The following is a 27907-nucleotide window of genomic DNA, read 5'->3' as shown; positions in this document are numbered from 1 at the left end:
GTCACCATACCTTTAAATGAAATAGAAAACAAAACCAGCAATATAATGAAATGATTTGTTTTATTCTGAATCGTCGTCAAACATGTCGTCAGCACTATTATCAGAATCTGAAGAGCATACAGGCAATTCGTATTTATAAAATGGATGTTTAAAATTTGAACAGTCAGTACTATTACAATCACATTGGGCATCACAAATATCACAGCACATGTGCCTTAATCATTTGGAGTCAGATTTTGATTTGTATGCTGCGTGAAAGTATATTTCTACGACAAGTTTCTTTATTTTTAGTATAGGTTTTCATGTCTTCATCAAATTTTCTACACTGTTTACCATTAAAAAGTAACAAGGCCATGGCCACTCCTCCATCACGAACTGCTCTACCTAACTGTTGGACAAATCCATCCATATCTTTGGGAGGTCCATAATTTATAACATATTTAACCGATCTGAAATTCACTCCCATCCCTGCTGCACTTGTTGCAACTAAAACTCTGATGTTACCACTCTCTACACTCATGTCTTCTTTAATCTTTTCTTTAACTGTGTCTGGTGATTGGGAATGAAACATGTCAACATGCTTAATGATATGCCCAAGTTTAATCCTTAAGGCAGAAAATAATTCACTGCATGTTTTAATTGAAGAACAGAATATCAAAAATCTTTCACACAGTTCTTTGTCCATTTTTAACCAGCGAATAAGAAAGTAGAAAATGTCTCCATGTGAAACTGTGCTTTTAAATTTATGAACAAACAGCTTGATATTTTCTCTATCAAGATTTTGAATAATTTCATGACAATCTATCATGCAAAACTTCTGCTGCATTTCCATTCGAGCTGATGTTTGCTGTTGCAGTTATCAACAGGACAGGACACTGTATTAGGGATCTGATTTCGCCTAGCTTGCAGTACCAGATACGGAAAGGCTCCATCTCGATTTCACTTTCACCCCTAAAAATATACACATTGAAATCTTGTACAATAAATAGTAAAACTTCTTGTAAGTGATATTTATTACGTGTGTTATATACCGTTGGAATGAAATTTTCTTACCAATGCAATACAGTATGGGCCTCACCGACGACGAACAGTTTGAAATGTTTGCTAGCAACGAGCATGTCCCTCCACTCATTTACAGACAAAATGGATTCCAGTGAAGCAAACAGGAATTGAAAATTACCATTGATAATGTCTGTGTCTTCGCTACTATCTCTGCCAATATACGTTGATGTACAATCACAAGATTTCAAGTATTCACATTGTTCTTTCATTATCGAAAGCAATGGCGAAACTATCAAAACACTGCATTCGCATCCGTTCAATTCCGTCCACATCAGCTGGAAACCTTGATAGAAATACTTTTGCCACCGCCGGTTTTAACGGAAAGAAATGAATCCCTGCCTTTCAACAGCTGTGTAATTGTTTCCTCCTGGAAAGGTTTAAACGCGTCTAAACTGAACCTTTTACACACATTCTGAAACTTGCCCGCCATGTTTTTGATAGCCGAACACGGATACGTTACACGAATTCTGATTGGTTAAAATACCATCGAGGTTTTGCGATGGAATCATACGATGACCAATCAAATGATCCATACATATTAATCAACTTACAGCGATATTTCGGCTGGTTTGCCCACGGGTGATAAGTAAAAGACGCGATCACCCGTGGGTATCCGACGATGTAAAACTGCCGATTATTTGATACTGGTTTTTAATATGACTGAATTCTGTACGTCTAGCATTAACGGGAGCATCTATGTAAAGGAAACATGCAGTTTTATAGTGGTTTGATATAATTCACTTTTAACGTTAAGATACATTCCCTGGGAACTATCGACAGGAATGCAGATCGTGACGTCAAAGTTAATTATGACGTCATATCGTATGAAGTACAGACAAGTGACTTTCTACACATCGCTGTAAAAGCCATCGGGAAGCCTTAACATGCCTGCGAATGCAACGTTCAAGGTTTATAAATTAAAGATTTATATCACTTTCTACGGACGGTCTCGGGAATTTTTTCAGGACAGGCGTACCTAAAATAAACTTTAGAAAGGATAATAACTCAGAACTTGAAATAGATAATTTTTATATGAAATAAATTCTTTTTGAGAATCACAATGTACCTTGAAAATTCCAATTAAATTGTATGAAAAACAAGCGAAATGTTAAGGTTTTGAAAAGCGTCTAATAAAAACAAAAGACTTATTAGTCTTATAATAATGTTGTTACAATCTGTACAAGGTTTTTTATCACGGTGCATATCATTATCTATTCAGCATAAAAGTTAATTCCAGGTATTCTTGTGTTATAACATGTATAAATACTCTGCTTTTTAACATTTAGTGGATGTCTAATGGCTATAAAAATAAATATTTGTAGAAAAATTACTTTTACATGCTATTTTAAACATAATTAATAATAATATTATAATTAATATATCAATTACCTTCCCATCCCAGAATTTTCACCTCATTTGTACGAAAATTAAATCACTTATGACAACAGTGGCACGCCATGAAAGGTATTATAAGGTCCTTATTCACTTCTCCGGGTTTATTATTTAAAATGAAGTGGTAATGCGTTTTACAGTACAAAAATGATTTTAAATCAATGTATTTTGTATGCAACAGGATTATGTTTTACATTTGCATACGGTATGTGTTATAATTTTATTATTCTTGAAAGACTTGTTTTTCTTTTTATTTACTCTAGTCATAAATAACTCTACATAGTTTTATACCAATCTTCGTGTATATATATTAATAATACTGAAATGATATTTTACGGGTAAGTATCATGAATAAATACCTTGTAAAAAGAATGTACAATTACAACAACATGCTAAAACATAATTGCAGACTTTTTTTTATTAATTGTTGAAATGCCAGATAGAAATATCACCCACGCGTTAAAAGTTTTTTTCCCTTTATTTCATCACTTTTAATAAGTAAACGATGTGACCGTTTGACCGAGCGCATATTTAACACAGTGCAGTTTGATTTTTGCAGAATTTTTTTTTATTTCAAACGCACACTGTATGATCCGCTTAATTGCCCAATCAAATCGTTAGCCAAAATTTAACTAAACGTCGCGTGCTTAGTCTACATTATGACGTCATGTTTTAGACGTAAAACGTACACGTTTTGTCGTCAGAAATAGCCGAAGAGAGTAATATTGATCCGAACTATTTTTTCTTCTTTTATTGTTTATCAATTTAATTAATAATAATAATTAATAATAAATAAATACCGTGGAAATAAAATTGAATACTTTATTCAGTATCTAAAAGATCAGTTCCTTGATGTTAATGTTTTTATTTTCCATCTTATAATTATAGAACTAGTCGTGTTTCTTGACTGAAACGCTATTGACATTTATCTGACGTCCTCTTTTATTTCTTTAATTCCAATTACCTTCTACTAAAACACTGGAACATTTTAATCGAGTTTAAGGGCAATAAACATCGATAAGTACCAGTCAATCAATGATCGAACTAACTTTTTAAAAACAAAATGGCTGTCAATATGGCGGCGCCCAGGACTGGAGGCATTTTTATTTGGCCTTAGTACCCATGATTCAACTTTTATTTTCTACAGATTTTTTTATGTATACGTGTTATTAATACCATTAATTCTCGCTGCGCTTGGTAATAAAATAAATTGTTTTGAATTAAGTTCCTACTTCCTTTTAAAATGAAAATGCAATTAGTAGTATTATTTTAAAAATATTAAAACTGTTGTCATTATTTGAAATCATAAAAGGAATGTATAATTTTCCCATCAAGAGAATTAAATTGTTGATATGTCTTAAAATGTTCTGCTTTTCAATAACATTAACATTTCAAAGAGGTTTATTTCATCAATTGTTATATTACATATAGATTGCCATGCTCATACAAATTACAGAACCTTAAGCTTTTCTCAGAGCATTTTGCTAAGAATTGACTTAAGTGTTATCTGCATGAATACCTTTTGACTTTTTTTCTAAGGATAATTCAAACGAGCGCAATAATGTTACATATTCTAACTGCTGATGAAGAATAACACGTGTCAATTTTACACTATTTTAGCTTATCACGTGCAAAAGATATGTATCTTAGAATCGTATGAGTATAAAGAGCCTTGTCACGATGTTATTAATGTAAAGTAATTCTTATTTTCAGAAATATTTGAGTGTTTATTGTCATTTCTCCTTTAAAGTTAAAAAAATCAATAATAATGTATTAACAATATTTCATGATACCTGATTTTAGAAAAGAAATGTTTTGCTGAGCAGATATCGCCAATTTCAATCAATTTCATAGCAGTTAAATTTGGTAAAAAAAAAATAAATAATTGTAAGACAGATTTTTTTAATTGTTTTGTTGGATTATGTGTCATATGTCTTCAGAACTATTCCTGCCCAAAAATTAAGGAGCAATAAAAAATACATACATTACCAAATAATTCTGCGAGAATCCAAGTTATTTTTTGGGGGAGGGGGGGGGGGGGGTCATTAACACGTGAAATTAAAAGCATAAAAGTAACATTATTCTCAATTTTTTTCATTTTCAAGAATTACTTTATAGGATAGATCCGGTATGTAAACTGCATGTAGGCAAAGTTGGGGGGGGGGGGGGGGGTGTGCATGAAAATGGTCTGATTTATTGTATTGTATCACCCTTTTCCTCTTTAAAATTGAAACATATACACATTGGCGACTTTAAACATTTGAAGGGAAAAAAATCTCAAAATTCCAAGAGATAATGATATATTTTCTTAATTACTAAGAATCACTTCAAAGCTTTGAAAACAAAAATGCAGTTTAAAGAGGGTAGTGTAGCGGAAAAGAAATAAAAAAAATCAAAATTTGAGTCCTGGAAACAAAGAAAATTAACACTCGTTGGAAACGTATGTATTATTCGGACTCTAGCTATTTCAAAACTTGTATTCGTCGATACTTTGTCTTCTTGAGAGCAATTTTATTTTTAAAAAATACAGAGATTGGTTTTTAACTTCATTCGGGAGAAAACAAAGAATCAAACGAAGTACTTTAATTGAAGACATAGCAAAAGGTGGATTATCTATAGTAGACATAGATTGTAAGTTAAAATCATTAAAAGCAGCATGGATTCCAAGATTACTTAACTCAAAAGGCATCATATTTGATATTCTTAGTAACCAGTGTAAAAACCTTAATATCGATATACACTTTCTTTTAAAGTGTTCTACTAGTAAGACAGGAGCTTAGATAGCATAAAATTACCCCTATTTTAGAAAGAAATAGTTTGCTGTTTTAATGAATGTAAACGTGAACTACACTTTGAAAAAAGATCAGCTAATGATATTTTACAACAACCAATATGGAATAATTGTAATTTAGTATATAAGTGAAAATTCCATTTTCTTCGAAAACTGGATTAAATCAGGAATACTATACATTAAAGATTTGTTTGACGACGAGGGTAATTTCAAACGATTACAAGATTATGCAAATACTATTAATAAATCTAACTGGTTTTGTGAATACACAATTCTTTTTCAAAAAACTAAATCAATTCGAAGACTTTACACATTCAACAATGTAAACTTTATAAACATACAAAGCGGTATGAGTTACAACTTGACTGGTAAATCTAGTAATTTTTTCTATAAAAATTTCATTGAAAAAAGTTTTGTAAGCTTGTTATACTGATACTATACTATACTGCGTAAATAATTTAAAGTATAAATGAGAAGAGTTGGAAAATATTTATGAATGCAAGATTAAAGATATAAAAGATAAACATGTAGCAGAATTCAGTTACAAGCTCTTAAATAACATATTATGTAATAATGTATATGTGAGGATATATCAAATCAATGTGTACACTGTAAACAAATAGAAAATATAACACATTTGCATTTTGAATGCAGCAATGTTAAAAATATATGGAATACTGCTAGTAATTTATCGTCATTCAAAATACAATGGAAACATATTGTTGTAGGTTTCTTCTATGAAAAGGCGATGAAAATAAATCTTTAAACTTTCTTATCACTTATGTAGCTTATAGAACTTACAAACAAAAAATGTTTTGTAGATTTGATTCTATGAATGAAACTGAATGTAATATATATAATCATGTTAAAAAATCCACTACTTGTTTTTATGCCTCAGTTTTACGTTTTTTAAATGCAAATGCTGAGTGCAAGTTCTTTTGAAAATCTGTCAAAGATGATGTGATATGTCTTATTGTCATAGTGTAAAATATTCTATTATCCTCAAACTACTGAGAAGAGACCTGTCTTCCGGTAGAGCTGTCATAAAAGGGGGGATTTGGACTGTAAAACTAGGTAGAACCTCCTAATTAAGACATCAAACTCTTTTTTCCCTTGATTTTATAACTTAATAATATAGACAACTACAGTGAACAATTGTAATATAGTAGAATGTTATATACCATGGATACATAGGTTATGCCTATGTATCTCTACACCCGGAGACTATGTGATTGATGATTTTGCCTACCGGGTTAGCAAAGATATTACTTGTACATTGATTTAAATCTCTATACATTGCTAATTTAGCCTTATTTGTACACCATTTTTTTTTACTAGCTGTATGCACCTATGCTATTTGTGTATACATGTGTACTACACTCAAACATTATCTGTGGAACCTATAAAACTCTAAATACTCTTTAAAGTCGGCATTTTTTTCCAGAAGCAATATAAAATTATATCACAAAAATAATAACCATAGTATTTTAGGTAAGACAATGTGCTATCTTGTAAATAGCCAATCAGATTTTTGTGCTTGAAGTTATTGTATACTTTGTTTTTTTTAATAAAAAAACTTATCAAAAAAAAAAATAAAAATTCAGACACAATTTAAAAAAGAAATATCTCTGTACAAACTTCCTCTGTTGATTTACTGAACAAATTCCATTTTTGAATAAAATTTTAATAAAAAAAGTAACGTTAATATCACTAAGACATTTATAGCCATAGTTATAAACAACTTATTCTTGTCTTAATCTTATGGTTTTAAATTAATATGAGATAAGCGAATAACTCTTTGGGATATGATGTCTAATAATGACTTTGAGCATATTTATATCATTTTTCCCCGTTGATTTCATATAACTATTTATAGAAAGAAGTTGAAAGTGAAAATCCGCAAAAAAAATTTGTTCAATAGATAAAATATTGTGTAAATGTTGTGCTGGTAATCATTTTCTAATAGAAAGTATAATAAGCAAAATAACAGTATGAATTTTCTCTGTTTTGCTACAAGCTTATATTCTTTTGCACCTAATTTTCTTCGATGGTAACGATTTTAAATGCTATGACATTAGTTATTAATTTTTAAACAAAATATATAATGTCTTTCATACAAATTTCAACTCTTACATTAACTTACAAAACAACTCGAATATGGGAAATTGAACCCTGGTTAAAAAGTATCATTGAAGTACATTTGAAGCAACCAATTCCATTAAAGAGATAATGCTTTGAAATAGAATCTTTAGGATAATTCGGTATATTTACATTTTCCAGTGTCTTTGCCTGTGATAACACGACGTATCGATTTTGTACTATATAACCCATAATACAAATGACGCCAAATTGAGGCGCCAGCGGGGTTTGCTTATTTTTATTTAAATATTTAATCGTACGATTGCTTAAAATTATATAAATATAAGAAATAAGGAATCATTCTTTGAATATTATGAGGTAATAATTTCGGTCGGGGCGTGATCAAATCTATCATAATGGATTTGATCACGCCCCGACCAAAATTATCACCTCATAATACTCAAAGAATGGTTCCTTATATAATTATAATTTGTTTCCTTTGAGATTTGATAACCCAACCATATACAATTATGGAAAACAACTAGATATTGTAAAAGATTGCAAAATATAATTAATCTAAAGTACATTGATATTTAATAAGGTAGCTTTAGCTGGAAATGAATTGCCAGAAAATAATGAATTGTAACGTTCTTTGTTTGAAAAAATAAAAGATGGGAAAATATCATACATTGTTTGATAGTAATGATTATCAATAGAGTAGTAATTTATTGGCGTATACATTTCATACATTGCCATAGCATACAATTTAACAATACTTTACAATAATTGTGTGTACAGGTGGGAGGCAGGTTATATAAATATATAAGGTATAAAAGGGATGAAAAAATATCAAAAAGACAAACAAAGCAGTAGTTGTATATAAACTTAACTAACGCTTATTCACGTCTGATGGGAAAGTTATCTCTCTTATTAAAACATTCATACACATATTTACCCAGTTTTTAACGTAAATATAGAATCAGAATTGAGTAGATAAATAAATTTTGCCATACTTGGTCGTACGTAGAAGAATTTCTTAATATACAATTTCCTTAACTCCGTGTAAAAATCACACACCAAAACAAAATGGTATTCATCTTCGACATCCTTTGAATTACAATACATAAATTTCTTTTCATCAATTGAACATTTTTTATCATATCTACCAGATTCGATTCGTAGACGATGTGAAGATTATCAATATAGTGTCTTTGTACATAAATATGATTCATAGTCATTGAAAAACATATTTCCATGGAGACTGAATTAGCAAATTTTGAGAAAGAAATTTGCTAAAATAAAGAACAAAAGAAAAAATGTCTTGACGGAGAGACGCAACAAAAAAAAAATGAGTGACTGCACATCTCTTCCCATGCGCGTTTCATTGATGAAATGAATTTTGTAATAACTATGGCAAAGCTCGTTGTAAGGCTAAATTTTTTCTTCTTACACTCATTACACTCATCAAGGGACCAAGCCTGTAGGTCTTTTATGGGGACATATATTGGTGTTTCGATTGGTGGAATGGTTTAGAATCATCAATGCAGCTATGTTCTCTTATACAATGCTTAACAAAATATGTCTCTTTTTTTCAAATATACTGATTCAAAGTTTAAGGACATTAGCCCCTACTAACCCCCAATTAAGAGGAAAATTAATATGGCAATGAGTTTTCAAACAGATATTGTTATGATGAACAAATTTGCTTCTAACTGCATTACAAAATCTTGGTCTTTTTTAAAGTTATTTGTTATTTGTAATAGACTTTACGAGTCCTTTGCCCCCTAATTCATGAGGCCACTCCATTTTTCTTGATTACACTAGAAAGGTCTTACAAATACAAACATTTTTTTGTTCTTACACCTACATCTGTATCTAAAATTATTGTTCATTTTTTGAGATACAAATGATTGAATATGGGCCAGCCCTGTAGATCCTGAATGGGGAGAGATTGGTGTTTTGGTTAATGAAATCGTTTAAAATCATTAATGCAGACATTTTTACCTCTACAATGCGTAACAAAATAAGTCTCTCTCTCTCTTAATATATCGCGTCAATGTTTAAGGACTTTGCACTAATTAAGTAAGAAATGGGCGTGGACATTTTTTAAAGAAAATATTTTTGCTTTCATATTGCATTAAACAAACTTGATTGTTCTTAAATTATATGTAATAGACTTTACGAGCCTCTTGGATCTAAATAAAGGGCCAGCCCCTTTTCTTCATTTTGTTGAAACGAAGTTTTGATTCTCTTCCACTTTTGTTATAAACGTTTTAACAAAATATCAAATGATAAAAAGATACATACCAAAGGTACAAACATTTTGACTCAATAGTGATATTCAATTTCCCTGCCCAAGCGAGCTCAAAGAAATAGCGCCATTGGCGTAAAACAAAAACAATAGGTTCAACTTGTCCAGCTATCCTGAAAATTTTATAACTTTTTTTTGATAGTCCCCGAGTTTATGCGTGCAAAAAATTTGTCGTATAAAATTACAAATCGGCTGTAAATTGAATCGGAAGTAGCGACAGCAAACACTTCCAAGAAAAAATGTATTCAGGTCATGTACAATCAGCTTTGAAAAATCGATTTTAATTTGTAGAGAATTTTTCGAGAAATCAAGAGCACAAAATTGGGGGTGGGGGGGGGGGGGATGATAAACAATACGAAAGAGTCTTCCGTTGGAATTGTAAAACCTAAAAAAAAAATATAACAATTAAATAAACTACCAAAAACAAATATGTATTCAAACAAAACGAAAGACTATGATACAAAATCGTAAAAAAAGAAGACCTTCCTTTGAAACGGAAGAACTTGCAGGTACTTGTAGTCAATGTAAAACCTAGAGGTTTATTTATTTTAAACTTAAAGTTTATCATCATTAATTGGTGGATAAAATGTGTTCTAGAAATAAATGTGATAATACAAAAAATAGTTTTTTTTCCTGCTATTGCAACAATAAACATGATTAGAAGAGATTACCTTAAGGTGGCTCTATACACCCAAAGTTTATTCCAACCCACTGCGATACCGTGTAACATGTCAATGGTGGGAAAGAAACTCTAAAAAACTCTAAAAAATTATGCTTGATTTTATTGTTTATTTCAATAAATTATACCATACAACGTGAAGCTGTCACATACAACATTACTTTTAAGTAATGAATTTTTCAATTATAAAATTAATTCTATTCATTTAATAAATTTTTCAAAAGAGCGGTCCTCATACAATTCGCCTCAGTTTAAATCAGCCAGTACCGGAATTGCATGCTTCCAGATTTACTTTTCTGCGTACTGCGTCATCAAAAAGTGGTGTATAGAGCCACCTTTAGGGTTTATTTTCGATCCGCGCCTAATCTAGCAATAGCATCAATAGTGAAACATACTGTTCTGTTTTATGCAGATTGTTCCTTGAAAATGGCTGAATATACTAAGTTTGTATGCAAAACGGCCACACATTTTTTTTTAAAAACATGGTATTGCACACAACAAACATCAACTATGGCTATGATTTTATTAAGCAACCCAATGTTTTTATTTTGGACCACTCTGCATGTGGTTGAACGTTTAATTAAAAAACCGCTAGGCAGTGAAATAAAACATACATCTTAGACGATTTTCATGTTTTAACAGAACTCAAAGCAGGATATGATATGAAAAAGGAACAGTACTTATGTATTTTGAAAATATTATTCGAACACATAAACTTCCGCTCGAAATTTCACAGGAACTGAACAGTTCTTGATAAAGTCTCGTGAACTTTCATTCGAGCACCTCTGGATTTATTATATTCTTAGCAAAGATAACGAAAACATTCCGAACACATTTGCAGGGATGAAGGTTTATCGTTCAAAACGAGAACCTCTAGTAAAAAGATCACCAGCAGACAATGGTGCTAGTAAATAATTTTTTACTTGCAAGTCTGTACCCTCATATATACTGTTTATTGTGTTACCATATTGTAAATGCATTACATTTGACTGTATTCTTTTTAGCTTTTTTCGGCAGAGAGCGGCTTTATCAAAAACAGTTACATTGCTAAATGCCTTGCATACTTGTATAAGAATAGGTCCATTCAGAAAAAAAGCTAATGTTTGAAAATCAGTTTTCGTCATTATCGTATGCGCTAAATATTATGCGTTTAACATGAACCTCCAATGAAAAAAAGACATATCTACGTGTTTATACAAACATTTTTTTTTATTTCAATGAATGATGAAAAGCAAGAACAAATGTGTAGTATGGGGCGTTTTGTTTTTAATTTGTTTCATGAAACTAACGAAGACTTATTTGTCTGCAGATGATCTATCCTTCAAAGCGAATGCATCCCAATCACCTTTAGTCCTTGATCTGCGTAACGAGTATGAGGCAAACCGCGCACTTGATAGAAATAAAGCTACGTGTATGAGGACAGCTGATATAGGAACACGTGCTCTTCACAAAACTACATGGTGGAAAGTAGATCTTGGTGGGGTGTACAGCATTTACGACATAAACATCGTGTTTAAAAACTATGAACAGTTTGGTATGAAAACGTTAAAGGTTGTTGTTTTTTTAAAAAAAATAAATCGAGACATAATTCTAGTACACCAGTTGCACTGTATAGGTCGGCTTGTGAACGCAACAAATCATGAAATGCACAAAACGTTTTCTTTAAAAGCGGGACGAGGATTAGTTAAGTGTATGAACACTAAGAGAAAGTTTTCAAATGGGACAGTTTTGTATCTTAGCTCCCCTACCCCCGAAAACTGGTGATGCTAAAACGCAGAACGGAAAACGGAAAGGAAAGCGGAACGGAAAGGAGAACGGAAAATCTTATCTAATGCTATTTACTTGATAGATTTGTTAATCATGCTAAAACGATATACTTAATGTAGTTCTTAATTTTTTTTAAAGATAAGCAATATTAGATTATGTCTTCGAGAATAATAATTTCCTCAAAATAAACAGTACATGCATCGACCAACTATAATCTGTCCCAAAATATCCTCGATTCACAATTTGCTGAATAACCCGATATTTATATATACCCCAGGTTTCAAGCTATTTTCTCTTAGAAGCATAAACAATTCTTATTAATTCCTCTTAAAAACGCCCTCTCTAGCTCATCAGCTGATTTCAATACACGGCTAAAAAAGACGTTTACGGGTTTTTTTTATTTTAAGACCCGAATGATAACGTTGAAGAATTGTGGGAGGTCTTCTGAGTGACTTCTAAAAGGAGAAAATATGTTAACATTTCCCATTATAAATCTTCGTAAGAAATCTGTTTTTAGTCTTGTGAATTTTTTCAGATTAAAAAATGATAATGTGTCAATGAAGTTTTCTTGGATATTTCCCGTTTCATCTATTTCAATTGCATCTTTTACAGGTTTGTGTATTTTTTTTAATCGACCAAATGTGCTGCATGGATATTTTGAGCTCGACAGACTAGGCAGCGTCTAGAGTTTTCTATTCAGATCATGTGTATATAGCTACACGAATAAAAAACTGCAAAGAAATGCAATCGTAAACAAAATTGCGTAACTAAAAATACTAGTTTCATTAAGTACCGGGTATTTTGATAGTTAGTGTATTTTAATTTTGAATATCTTCGGTCGTACAAGTTTTTTTCTTCTCAGTGATACTGTATCGTTGATTTAAGACCGTATATAACACCGAAAATTCAATGTTGATGTAAGTTTATATATCATATATCATTTGAAATGTAAATATACTCGTAAAACTCATGAAACGCTTTTACTAACTGGGTACGTACGTACCAGCAATACCATTTAAGAAAAATAACAATTTTTTTTAGATTATCTACTCTTTTATCATATTAATTTTCACGATTCGTATTTGATTTTTTTCGTTTCGTACTCAACTAAAGCCAATTGAATAAAATATAGACATTCATAAGAATATCAATATCAATAAGACAGCCACAGCTTTATAATCATTCATGAGACATGAAATGAATGATACTAAGTAAATCATTTCTGGCCAATCTATATCCTTTTAAAGCGATAGAAGTGATATTATATTTTCCGTTCTGTTCCGCTTTCCGTTACCTTTTCCGTTCCGTGTTTTAGCGCCCCCCCCCCCAATAAAAAAAACCCAAGACCCCCCCCCCCCCCCCAAAAAAAAAAAAAACCCCAAAAAACCCCCAAAAACCAAAACAAAACAAAATAAAAACAACGAAACAATTGGCCTCCGTTTGTAGAGGCCCGTTATCCATATCATTATATATACGTGTTTCCCCCAAATTGTTTCCTTTCAGGATTTTGATATCCCTTAGGGATAAACTAAATTTTGAAAACTATCACCGGAAGCAAGTCAATATTTTAAATATTTGTTTAAATCCAAAGATAAAATATAATGATTTTTGGATCGAGAGTTCGAAAACAGTTGCCGTGCTCTATTTCGGCATAGTGTGCTTACGCTAAATTAACCTTATGATACTATGCGAGAATGGATGAGCATTGAATATATAGAGAAAACCTGACAGGAGGCATAATAATACATGATATTACCAGTGGTAACAATGTTATTGTTGACAAGCCAATCGTGTAACGTGGGTGATCGTTCGTGTAACGTGCGATTTTGTAACTTTTTTTTTACAGAATGCCAGGATTTATTCTTAAAATAACGATAAGTAGCTTTCGTACAACAATGGGAATTAAACACTTTTTTTTATAAAAGAAAATTGATTCTCTTTTTTTTTTATAGAAGAACATTCACTCTTTCTTTTGTCGTTAAATACATTAAGGTACTTCACTACACCGAGACTTATACTTTTTAAGACACTACGTCACAAGATGGCGATTTAAATGTTTTGTATCAATCGATTCAGATGTATATCGTCATAGCTCAGTGGTTAAAGTATCAGGCTTGTGAACCGTAGGTCATGAGTTCGAATCCACCTGTGGCTTTTGTTTATGTTTACCGAATGAAATTTTTTAAAACATCATTTTTTATCTAGAATTGCACATTTTTTCGCCTATTTGACATATATACTTCTTATCCATCTTGCTTTCTTTCATTTTCAAGTAATTTTCTGCTGATTTGAGAAACTATTTCACGTTGTAGTGAGGCACCTTAAGTAAGTATTTCCATGGCTCATTCAGAGACATAAATAACATGTTATTTATGTCTCTGGCTCATTTAATCCTCTATTCGGTCGAGTTAGTTTTGCATAATTTTATAATCAGCCTATATCAAGCATCTATTGTGTCTTGACACATAATTTTAATCATATTAATTTTGCAAAAGCGACACGTTGATTGGAAGCGGTCAAGCTTACCCATGCCCCGTTTTAAACAAAACGATTATTCCCAACGTTTTTCTTTCGAATGAGAATACGTGCATTCCTAGCTGGTACATTGTATAAACATTTGTTTGAAATAAAATTTATTTGGACGCTTTAAAATTTAGAATATATAGAAATAAATCAATTATGTACAGTAAATTATGAAAATAGAAATGAAATATGTTAAAAATCGAAATTCTATGGAACAAGGTAACAAAATTACCTGTATTCCGCATATTTAAATTATACGTAAGGGAATTGGATTACATAAACAGTCAACTCGTTTGTAAATCATTTCGTATAGTTTATGCATTATCTTAATTTCTTTTACATTTAATTTCCTTTAACTGATTATAGAAGTTAATATTTGTTATGGAAACACAAAAATTAATTTATTTGTGAATCCTATATATTCGTGTATGAATGTGTAAAATTGTTTACTCGTAAAAAATAAAACAGTGCATGACTAAGGTACATGCCGCTTTTCAATTAAACACAAACATAAAGCAATACAAATTAAAGCAATACGTTTCCTTAATTTTAATCTTAAAAATTAATTTTGATTTTGCGTGTTTAATGGTGTACATTCGTTCGGTTGCGTGTTTTATCGTTTTTGTTTGTGTATCATGAAAATTAAGTATGTTAGTGACCGTCCGTGTATCGTGCGTGATCGTTCGTGTTACAGAATCGTGCGTGTCGTTTGTCAACAATAACGTTGCTACCACTGTACTACTGAAAGTCACACAAGTACTACCAAACATACAACTGATTTCATGGAATATAGTAGAATGAAACGATTCATATTTGGAAAAAAATTCACCGTTTTCTAAGGTCACCTGAGTCACTCATGTGATCTAATGCAAATGGTATCCGTCTTCTTCTTCTTGACTTCCACACATGTGAGAAAAAACTGAGTGCATGGTTATAATTTCAATGAAGCCCTTTATCAAAGTTTAGAACTACATGGCCCCTAAGAAAGGGATTCAGGCTCTAAAGTGGGGCCAATAAAGCCAAAAAGTAAAATGTGTTAAATCTTCTTCTTTACTCTCATATATAATTGTTAAAAACAAAATGCATGATTATGATGTCCAGGAAGCCTTCTACCAAAATTGTGAAATCCATGACCCCTGTGTCACGGTGTCAGGCTCTAGGGTGGGGCCAATATCGTCATGTAGTAAAAATGTATTTAATCTTAGGAAGTCTTCTTCTTTACTCCCACACATGAGGGAAAAAAAATAAATGTACGGTTATGATGCCCACGAACTTCTATACCAAAATTTAGGTCCCTGGATCAAAGGTTAAGACGGGGGTTGGGGGTTGGGGTGGCAATATGGTCATATAGTGTGTATACATATGTTGTTTAAACATTTTCTTATCTACTCTTACACATCTGTATAAAAAATTGACTTAATAATTATGTTAACCAGGAAGTCCTCTATTTAAATAGTAAATTTTATGTCCCCTAGACAATGAGTGTTGACTCTAGAGAGGGGCCAAAATTGATGTATAATGTAAATGCATATAATGTTTAAAAATCATCTCTCTACTATCACACATCTGTAGGGAAAACTGAATTCATATCTATGTAGACCAGGAAGTCTTCTATCAAAATTTAAAATTTCCAAATTGTTTACAAAACAAAGAAATTCTTAATTCTGTATCTTGATTATAACTCAATATCTGACTTTCAAATTTTGAAAAAAGCATTAAAAATACCTATTTTTACTACTCCAAACATAAAAAAATGGAAAGATAAAATTAAAATATTTTAACTTAGTTCAAGTCTCTTTAACCACGAATCTGTAATCCTGAGCTCAAATCACACTGGCGCTTTTTCATTTTTTAACCTTTAACATCGCCAGCAATTTATAATTCATTTCTGAATAAAACAAATTATAATGCTAAGTTTGCCTTTTCTGATTTTTATACATTATTTCAGAATGGAAAAAAGTAAATACTACGCATATTTTACTTGCAATTTTACTGTAGAGAATCGTCAAAGAGGACGATTTGCTGGATTCTCGCTGTATGTATCAATCTCTGGCAATATAAACAATTCCACTCTGTGTTACAAGGACGGACCACAGTTACCGCCCCTGAACTTTACAAAAACCTGTGTAGAATACGGACGCTATGTCATTTTTTATAACGAGCGAAAGGATGAGGTTGGCTATCCTGAGGGATATCAATACTATACAATGAATACAGAGCTCTGTGAAGTCATTGTAAAAGGTACCTTTTTTTGTTTTTACATATCCATGATAAATTATCATTCAGAATATCAAAATTACGATCATTTACTGTAGTCTGACACACGATGTTCTTCCTTATAACAACAAATCTAGAAATTTCTTAAATGCACCATAAAGTTTTACAATATCAGAAGCATTTCCTCAACATTACACATTAACTCCTGACGGAAAGCATCATTTTGATATCCAAAAGAACTATTAGATTATGCAATATATGTTTTTAGAATAAAGAAAATTCAAAACCTAAGCACAGGGACGATTTTACTATATTTTTCGATACGAGTATTGATGCGAATCGGAATGTAAATGTAAATTTTTACATTCCCTAACGAAATTTGTACATGTTAAAAAATGTTAAAAATCGTATATCAACATGTTTTATAAAAAAAATATCGCCAACTACATTCAATATTAAAGTGTGTATTGATGACGTTAAACAGCTATATATTGCGTCATAAGCGATTTTGCATTGACTTTTAATGATTGTGACGTAATATTGAAATTTCAATGTTCGTAACAATCATTCCTATTAGGTGCACGATATTCAGTCTTCCCATAAACTAGAGTTATTGTTACTGCCCCTTACATCAGGTATGCTTTACTTCCGGGTATTCAAAGATGAGTAAGCATGAGTAATGCAGGTGTACGACTTTTCTTCCGACAAAAAAAATTGAAAACAAAAAACACCAACAGTTAATTAAAATAACGGGCTTGGATTTTGGGAATTTGTGAACTGATTGAATTTTTAAAAAATCGTTTTTCGTCATTATTTTTGGTCGGTCTGGTCCCCCTCTTACGCACACACTTTTTCAAAATATTTGTTTGCGCAGGCCTGTTGAGATGTATTCGTTCAATATGCCATGCAACATTTATATACGCAGTAAGTATTAGTATCTAGCCAGGCACCGACGGTCATCAATTCAGGCAGCTGTATCTGCATGTCATGTACGATGTTAAATCAATGGCAACCCTTTGAATTTCTTCTTAAGAGGAATGACAGTGTTGAAATAAGAGCTCAGTGCTATATAATTATATAGATTTCATCGAAATGAGAAATTGTTTTCGGGTTAAAGACATACTTGTTTCCTTTAAGCCGTTGATGAGACTGCTTTTTTGAAGTTTGTTTTACTTTTAGTACATTGATTACTTTTATCATTTATCACAATGTCCTTTATATAATTGAGTTGTACTTTATATACGTGCCATCTGTAGCAAAACAAATTATGGTAAAGTGCTAGAAAATATTGAAGCTGATTTTAAAAAAAAATGCACAAGACCAAACTAGACTTTGACCCGTGCGTGCACGGGTTGACATTGCATATCGGACATTTACGAAATAGGTACATCAACACTCCTTATTATTGACATTTACATAACAAAGTTATAAGCCTAACATAATGCTATTAATTTCACTACACTTTCCTCAGTTTGAGTAATCTAACTGTGTCTCGGTTAAGGCCCTCGCCACAGTTAAAATGCCTCCTTTATACCCGTAATGTAGCAGAAAATTGCAGAATCGCTCCGGAACGATTTTGGAGAAAGTTAATGAAGTTGCCTTGAAAATAACAGTCAGATTCATCACAACAAACCATTCTGAGATTGCAAATACCTTTCAATTTAAAATTCTAATCTACAGAATAGATTATCATAATGCAGATGTGATATTGTGGAAACATAAACTAAGATCCCGTTAGCGTGGATATATTGCGCAAGCGCAAGATTGTAAAATCCAAACAAATTTGATTTCCGGGATTTTATCAGGAATTTTCGTTGATTATTAATAAACGAAGCTTAACTGAGAAAAAATAAAAACAAATTGGTAATCTTCAAGTACGAATAATGTTTATAATATATAAAACAAATGACAGTAGTCTTCCGATTTCTCTGTAATAAAGACCAAAAATTCGAGTCTATTATTTTAATATAGTAGTATAGATGCACAAGTATCAGCTGAAACCGAATGACGCACTTCATAGCAAGCAATGGCATTAATCATCGGTAGGTTGCCGGCGCGTAGCATAGAGGAGGGGAGGGCGGGGGGGGGGGGGGGGGGGCAGGGAGCCCCCTTCTCCAACTTTTTATTGTAGCAGATAGTTTTCATAAGTTAACATATTATATATATTATATAAGTAAATAAACATAAAGTCCCCCCCAACCACTTTTTGGGGAGGACCATCCATGTAAAAAAATTGAAATGAAACTGTGAAAAGGATATTAGTGAAATCGAAGTTATGGTTAAAAATACGCAGTACAGTTCGCTATACCCCCTCCCCCAACACACAAGGATTAGGATTTACATGGTTTGTCAAGATTTTTTGGATGAACCCCCCACCCCCCTTTTGCACTTTCAAAAACGATCCTTTTCAAATATCCGAATACCTTGCAATACTACATCATCCTTTAATTGCACAATTGTCTTTTTACATTAAAAATTTACACCATTAACCGATTAACCAAGACAAAAACGTTTATTATAACAATTTGTTTATACTGGTAAAATAGCGTATACCTGCTCTAATGGAGAGATATCTCCTGTTACGAACGATAACTCCATGTAATGAAATTTCTGAAAATCTTTGCAAAAAGAATTAGGACCGTCGTCCTAGATTAAATTTATTTTTGCAAATTAATATAAAGTGATAAGATATTAAGAGTAGGCACCTGCTAATGAAATAATTGTGATTTGATGTAGGATGTAAAAACCCCCATGTGTTTGGCACCGAGTGTAATATTTCGTGCCCTGTCACCTGCAAATATAAAACATGTCATATACAAACTGGAGCATGCTTGGACTGTGACAGTGGCGTATATGGTAGCTACTGTAACTTGTCGTGCCCAGCCAACTGTAAACACAACACATGCTCTACACCAAATGGAACATGCTTTTCGTGTAAACCTGGATTCAGAGGATTGTATTGTAGAACAAGTAAGATTGCGACTCTTGTCCGTAATCAAGAAGTAGATTTTTGGATTATTCGATAACTGGATTGTTTTTGTTGTAACTTTCTGTAATATCGTAATTTGCGTATCAATATTTTGCTAAATTGATCTTTAACAAGTTTGCTTAAAGCCAAATTAAAGTATTTTTGTATGTGTTTTTTTCCAACATGTTAACATGCATGTACCTTTTGCATATCACGTTATTTAGCCAAAAAAGATCTTTGACAATTCACAAACTTAAGAGAATGTTTGTTGTTTTTTATGTTATTCATATCATCAGAATGCGCCGATGGGTGGCATGGAGTCAATTGTAGTCAACAGTGTGTAGGACATTGTAAAGACGGCGCTGTCTGTAATCACGTGACTGGTGGGTGTGGTAAAGGTTGTGACGCAGGATGGACTGGAAATACATGTGAAAGTCGTAAGTACGCCTCTAATATTTTCCACGTTTTTTATATATTTTTTTCTTCTGATATGTTGTTTTTAAAAAAAAAAATGTGTTCACCTGAGCTGACAGTTTGAGTAATTTTATTTTGGTCCGTCGCCCGACTGTCTGGGTCTTTGTCTGTAAACTGTTTACATGTTTGACTTGTCCTTCAGAACCACTTTGCAATTTTCACCAAAAGCTAGCACAAAATATAATTGGGATAAAGAAATTCATGTTTGTTAATTGAAGGGTCAATCCAAATTTCAAGTGTAAATAGTAAGGAATAAATAAAAAAAAAATGTTAGTGAACGTAGTTCATAGCAATTGACTTTGTAACAAAACGATTGTTTTGGCATTTGGGAATTTAAAAAGACTTAGAGTACATCGGCTTATATATAATCAAAGTTAATTGTATTTTTTAAAAGTAAAATTGAAGAAAGAAATATCATTTAAAATTAATTTGTATTCATGATCTTTATGAAACATGTAGCACTAGAAATCAAAATTGCAACATAAAGTATAAATCATTTTATCAATGCTGCAAATGACTTGGTGTTGTAGCGCGAACCGGATTTGCATAACATGCAAAATGAAAATAAATTAAAATGTCAATGATTTGATACCTATACTCTGTCCCGAGTTTTTGCTTCCACCACTTTTTGCTTGATATTTCAATAATAGTGAATACCTTTGTGCTCAAACTACGTTAATCCACTAATATAAAAAATGTCCAGATTATCTGTTTTGAAACGCCACCTCTACCGCTTCAGGTTTCAATACACACCCCGAAATTGAAAGTCTACGGAGATTGATCATTGCAACAGCATTAATAAGCCCGGATGATAACGTTAAAAAATTGCGCGATGTATTCCGAGTGTATTCCGAATGGAGAAAAGATGTAAGCAGTCCCCATTATAAATCCCCGTAAGGAATCTGTTTTCGTTCCTGTGAATTTTTCGGAGTAGAAAGGGATAATTGTTCAATAAAGATATCTTGGACATATTCCCTTTTATTGATTTCAACTGTATTTCTTTCACAGGTATGTGTAATTTTATTAAACATCATCAAAAAGTGATGGAAGCAATAACTTGGGACAGACAATAGTTTTCTTGAAATTTTATTAATATATACGTGATGCCCATGGACCACATCAATTACCCGAGCAACACTGGCTTTATATGGGCGTTCATAGGATAGTGTGCCATATGACCCCTCGGTAGAATAACAAAAAATGAATATCCAAGTTTTGCACTTATTTTGCATATTCTTCATTTTTGACATATTTACTTTTATAGGTACCATTCGTACAGAAAAAAAATAAGATCACAATGCAATATATATATAACTAAAAGTTTCAGCAGAGGTTCACGGTTAACTTCCAGATACCTTTATTTTAGAGGATTGGAAACAACTTCTTACAACTTACGTGTTCCTCACCTAATCAGTTGTAAAATATTTTTTTAAGAACAACGATAATGCTTTTCTCCTCATAATGATAATGTGTCCGAACCATGGAGGCCCTGAAAAGACAGTGGAAACTGTTTAAAAGACGTCATTTTATTTTACTTGTGTTCGACGATAAAAAAATTGAGTAGATTTGATGCAATTCATCGTTTAAAAAGTAGCAACAGAAAGAAGTTACAGCATTTCATTTTTTAACTACACGTTTCTAGTGATCAAATAAAATTTCAGCGTCAATCATTGAATTATAAGCAAGATACATAGTTTGATTTGAGTCGTGTTTTGGTTCACATGAATGTATAAATTTTAACTTAAGATTTTTAAACTTGGTATTTCTATTCATTTGCTGCATTTAAAATATAAACGAACTAAAACATGACATTAGCTCTGTGTGCAAATATACCGTATAACTTGAAGCTTGATTCTCAGTTACAATAAGTAAATAGAAAATCGGAAACAATTAAAACAAAAGAAAAACGCACTTAAACAGAGAACTCAATGTTTTCCCCTCATATATATATATATATATATATATATATATATATATATATATATATATATATATATATATATATATATATAATCAAAAAAGAAAAAGAAAATGAACAGTTACAAAGTTTCTATTCACTAGCGCTTTCTGGATTTACATCCTTCTTCAGGTGAACGTACATAAGTTATGAAATTGTTTTCCTTAGAAACGTTTACTATGACGTCATGATGTAACGAGAGTCCTTAGAAACGTTTACTATGACGTCATGATCCTTAGAAACGTTTACTATATTATTTATACTGTGTGATATCACCTTTCACTCATTTTGGATTTTATATATATATATATATATATATATATATATATATATATATATATATATATATATATATATATATATATATATATATATATATATATATATATATATATTTATATATATATATATATATATATATATATATATATATATATATATTTCTAGCATCGAAAATAATCTCCATTTAGACTAAAAATGCTGAGCATTATAACATAACATATTGCATTAATCAACCATTTCGTGGAAATCGTACCGAATTACATATACCAATAGAATGAGTAGTATTTTATAATGTGGCGTTAATACATCAGCTCTTGCTCATTTTGTGCAGGTTCATGTTGACAATCTGCTGTCTGATTTTCCGAAGTCTATATTGGATTTGTTACATAAAAATTTCAAAATACAGGCGATAGTTCTCCTTCAGTTAAAAAAAACACGAAACTAAAATTCAAACAAGATTAAGCCAACGTAACAAGTGAAAATGTCAATGTTTTGAAATATATAACGTCAATATACTTTACAAGAACGACACAGATATAGTTTGAATGTTTCAAATATTCCCTTTTAACAATGAACATGGTTGTTGATATATGAAATAGCGAACCCGAAGTTAAACTGAATACCCCCACCCCCTTATCCACTCTGTTTTTTTATTATGAGCTCACCTGAGCTGAAAGCTCAAGTGAGCTTTTCTGATCACCTTTTGTCCGTCGTCCGTCTGTCTGTCCGTCCGTCCGTCTGTAAACTTTTCACATTTTAAACATCTTCTCTAAAACCACTTCGCTAATTTCAACCAAATTCAGCAGAAAGCATCCCTATGAAAAGGTTATAATAAATTGCAGAAATAAAAAACCTCGAAACTGAAATCTTCTTCTCAAGAACTGTTGAGTCAAATTCAACGCAATTTTGCAAAAATAATCCTTATGGAAAGGAAAACATAAATTGCAAAAAATAATGGCGAACTCTGTTTCAATTTTGAGTAATTAACGAAAAAAAATATATAAAGAGATAATCGCTGTCAATCAGTTTATAACTTCGGGTTGGGTATTCCATATCGAAAACAAAAGTTCATTGTGTGAGGCAGCCAAGTTGACGCATGACAAACGGGTCAAACTGACAAAAATGAATTTGCTTGTTGTGCAACAGTTTACATGCGAAGATATACTTGAAAAGTGCAAAATATATTTGTGCCAATTTCGTGAAGTCAATTGAGATTCAATCTTTCGATGCGTTGACCTTTTCACTCAAGACCGTTGTTTTGAATTTCGTTTATGCTTTTTAACTTGAGAGAAATATTGCCTGTATTTTTGGATTTTTATTTATCAAATCAAATATAGACTTCGGTAAATCAGACAGTTAATATTTTACCTGCGCAACATTAGCATAATGTGATGCACTAACAGCATATCATATTATAAATACTATTATGTAATACATTTTATTGGTAATTAGGTACGATCTCTTCGTTATGGTTGATTATAATGCAACGTGTTTTGTTAAGATGCTCAGCATTTTTAGTCTAAACGGAGATTGTTTTGCTGCTAGAAATAAATAGGTATATGTATATTATGAAAAATAAATTGTGCTCTTTCTTTGTTTTGGTGCATGTTTCTTCTGTTTTAATTGTTTATTCACAATTTTCTCTTTACTAATCATTTTCAGCTGAGTCAAGTTTCGAATTATAAACACGATACAGAGCTTTGCTCTCAGAATTGAGGCCATGCTTATGTTCATTCTGAATAGGAAATACCAAGTTTAAAAATCTTAAGTTGAATGTAATCAACTCTTGTGAACAAAAAATTGACTCAAACCAAACAAAATTGTGAGTTCTGTATCTTGCTTATAATTCTACGATTTATGCTGAAATTTTGATTTATCACTAGAAATGTCTCACTAAACGTTAAATACTTGTACAGAAAAATTAAACGGATGATATGCTATAACAACTTTTTTGGGGCCCTCTTCTCATACGATGAATCTACACCAACTTTGATGGTTTTCTAGACACAATTAAATTAAAACGACTTCTTTAAAACAGTTTATAACATTACTGTTACGGGGATAAATCTATTATTGCTATTCTTAAGACAAAATTACAGCGGAAAATCATCTTGATTTGTAGCCATTTTTTAACGTTGATCTTGAAAAAAAGTGAAAATAAAGTGTGGGCCTTAGTAAAATAGAGCGATATGCCTGTCAATACATTGCAGTCTGGGGCTTATTGAGGGGGAGGGGGGGGGGTAGATCTTATCAGATATCTTGACAAGCTAAAAAAAAGGATTTAGCCATTGCCATAGAGTATGGCTATGTCTAATGTCTAACTTTGCAAAGAAAGTGGGGGGGGGGGTATCCCTTACTCCTCCACCCAGTTCCGACGCCTATGCATTGATAATACATGTAATAGCTCTTTAACATATTACAAGACAACATTTTTCATTCGAGTGTATTCATCGATCAAGTGAGTAAGGTTATAAAACGTAGCACGAGTTCACGCCTAGTAAACAACAATCGTTTTTAATGTATAAGACCAATTAAATATTTGAATGTTTTTAATTTGAGCACCTTAAGGTACAATTTTTAACTGGGTTTTCCAACGGAAAAATCTGGTGATTAAAATGGTGAAAATGGCGGGCGGCTGCCAAAAGGATACCTTCATTGTATGGATAACTTCTCCTACAGTTTTCATGATAGGAAGTTGTTCTTTTGCAGATAAATTGTACAGATATCAGAGGTTTGCATATTGCAAGGATTTTGATTTCCGATAATTTATGAAAAAATACCAGCTTTTAAACTTAGTCATTTTTTGGCAAAATGTTGCATATAGGGTACCCTCATTGTACGGATAACTTCTCCTACTGTTTTCAAGATAGGAAATTGTTCCTTTGCAGATCAATTGTACATATATAAGAGGTGTGCATATTGCTAGAATTTCGATTTCCGATAATTTATAAAAAAAAAGAAAATACCAGCTTTTGCACTTAATTATTTCTTGGCAAAATATTGCAAATAGGGTACCCTCATTGCACAGATAACTCCTCCTACAGTGTTCAAGATAGGAAGTTGTTCTTTTGCAGATTTATTGTACATATAACAGAGGTGTGCATATTGCTAGGATTTTGATTTTATGATTATTAATGATAAAAATACCAGCTTTTGAACTTAGTCATATTTTTGCAAAATATTGCATTTGGGTACTCCATTTCATTGGATACGGGTTGACATGGATTTTTTATACAGTTCACATAAAAGAAAACTCGGTTCGCTGTCACATTGACAGTTTTTCACTAGTCCTTTTTCACATATAGGAAACTTTTTTTAATAAAATACAATAATTAGCTAGTGCACTGTAGTTAAAGATGAATATGTACCGATGTGCATATTCTCATATATAATTTGATCGTTTTATAAAGTGAGGGGGCAGAACTAAAATAAAGAGAATTGGAAGTTAAGAGTGTACCCCTACCAAAATTTGTTTTCTATTTTGCATAGGATCTTATTGGTAAAAATGGTATTTTATAAGGGTATAATGTCATATATTAAGTGTAGGAAAATAAGTGTAAAATTTGGATACAGTTTATTTTATGGTATTTTTTTTTGTTTTTCTACCGAAGGGCCATATGGCACAATATTCTTTGAACAGCCATATAAAGCCATCGTTGCTCAGGTGAGCGATGTGGCCCCATGGGTCTCTTCTTTTCGTAAAGTACTCAAATTGAAACAGAATTAGCCCATAATGTTTGCAATTAATATGTTCCTGTCCTCAAGGCTTATTTCTGCTTAATTACGTTGATTTTGACTCAGTAGTTCTTGAGAAGAATATTTTTAAAAATGTACCCTCCCCCCTTTTCCTATAGTTGCAAGGTTTTCTTTACTTTGAAAAAAAGATCGGTCATTTATATCTGTTATTTAGATTCATCTTATCATAAGGATGTATTGTGCCAATTTTGGTTGAAATTGGCCAAGTGGTTTTAGAGAAGGAAAGACAGACGGACGGCGGACAAAATGCGATCAGAAAAGCTGAATGATGAATCATTTTTTGAATAATGTAATGAGAGCAAATGCGGTCCTTATCATAAAGCTTTTCAATTTTTGTGGGGGGGGGGTTTTTCGGGAAAGGGGGGGGGGTCATTACGCTCCAACCATATTTGTAATACTCGAAAAATAATTCCTAATTCATTTAAGTTACATTTTACAGAGTGTAAAAATGGAACCTATGGCAATGACTGTACCAACAAATGTAATGGACATTGTCTGAATGACTCTCCATGTAACAAACAGACTGGTAACTGTGACAGGGGATGTAGTCCAGGATATACAGACAGTGACTGCAGCAAAGGTCTATTTATAATTGCATGATTATAGCAGTTTTATATAATCTTGTGACAATACAAAAAATAGTATATACTCAATTGTATATTTAATGGTTAATGGATAAATATTATTCATAGTGAGTAGTTAGTTTTGGTTAAAAAGCTTGTTTTTAATTGAAATCAGAATGTCCACCCTATTATTTTGGAGTGAACTGTAACAACGAATGCAGCGGTCATTGCGACAAAAATTTACCATGTGACCACGTTAGTGGATTGTGTCATAGTGGATGTCAGGATGGGTACATGGACAAATATTGTAATAGCTGTAAGAAACTTTATCGTAATAGAATTATATTTTACAAATTAAATTGTTTATATTTATAAAATGTACATTTTTTGTGGAGTATAGCATGCACAGCTGGAAGTTATGGAAAGCACTGTTCTTTGCAATGTCCTCAAAAATGCAACACGACATGTGAACATATTGATGGATCATGCGGAGATTGTGTAGAAGGTTTGGGAAGCCATTGCCCAAAATGTAATTATAAATGGTCTTTAAAAAAATATTGTTTGTTTATATTAAGGAATTGAGATAAAGATACGAATGTACATGTAACTGAGTTTATCCTATTAAAAATATGTAATCAGTGTTCTTAAATTACCATTTTCTAAAGTGTCCAACTTTTTTTTCGGACTTCTTTTATCAGATGAAAACTATAAGTGCTCTTTTTGAAATAATAACTTACTTAGTTTGAAGAAATGTTTAGTTTACCTGAAATAAATATTGTTTTTATAGCTTTGAATTTGACTTTAATTGAATGCCGAAGCAATAAGGTCATAAGAAAAAAAAATCCCACCAAACACTTTAACATCAATGGGAAAATACTTGTTAATATTGGGATAATTATCATTAATGACAGTTGTGATAGATATGTTTCAAATTTTTATATCTATTTTAATTTGAAACAGTTTTGTTAATTGTATTGTATAATAATATTATGGAATCATAATTTGTCACATAAAATTACCAAATTCGACATAACCCTGCATCGTTGTCAATTATCAATGTTTAGGATTTTTAAAAAAAATATCAAT

At 31.7% G+C, this 27907-nt stretch overlaps 2 protein-coding genes and 1 pseudogene across 2 annotated transcripts in view; 2 read left to right on the top strand and 1 right to left on the bottom strand.

The window, feature by feature from the left end:
• The window catches only part of LOC128172977 (receptor-type tyrosine-protein phosphatase epsilon-like), a 78923-nt gene that overhangs the window by 40700 nt on the left and 10316 nt on the right, over nucleotides 1-27907 (top strand). The window lies entirely within an intron of this gene.
• Nucleotides 61-1271, bottom strand: LOC128173000 (uncharacterized; annotated as a pseudogene).
• On the top strand, nucleotides 2602-27291 carry LOC128172998 (multiple epidermal growth factor-like domains protein 6). Its single transcript, XM_052838747.1, has 8 exons — nucleotides 2602-2659; nucleotides 11624-11848; nucleotides 16603-16845; nucleotides 19558-19791; nucleotides 20086-20226; nucleotides 26698-26838; nucleotides 26997-27123; nucleotides 27204-27291. Exons 1-8 carry the CDS (start codon nucleotides 2602-2604, stop codon nucleotides 27289-27291), a joined length of 1257 nt encoding a protein of 418 aa, XP_052694707.1.

The sequence above is a fragment of the Crassostrea angulata genome, chromosome 2 (assembly GCF_025612915.1).
Source record: "Crassostrea angulata isolate pt1a10 chromosome 2, ASM2561291v2, whole genome shotgun sequence".
In the NCBI taxonomy this organism is placed as follows: Eukaryota; Metazoa; Mollusca; class Bivalvia; order Ostreida; family Ostreidae; genus Magallana; species Magallana angulata.
Note: the sequence above shows the minus strand (reverse complement) of the source record. Positions and strands in the feature narration are given on the sequence as shown.

Bases quoted from the DNA above. Each gene is read 5' to 3' on its own strand.
- LOC128172998 (XM_052838747.1), top strand. From the start codon at position 2,602: ATGATTTTAAATCAATGTATTTTGTATGCAACAGGATTATGTTTTACA. The intron at 2,660-11,623 runs GTATGTGTTATA...ATTTGTCTGCAG, and splicing joins ATGTTTTACATTTGCATACG to ATGATCTATCCTTCAAAGCG. The intron at 20,227-26,697 runs GTAAGTACGCCT...TACATTTTACAG, and splicing joins TGGAAATACATGTGAAAGTC to AGTGTAAAAATGGAACCTAT.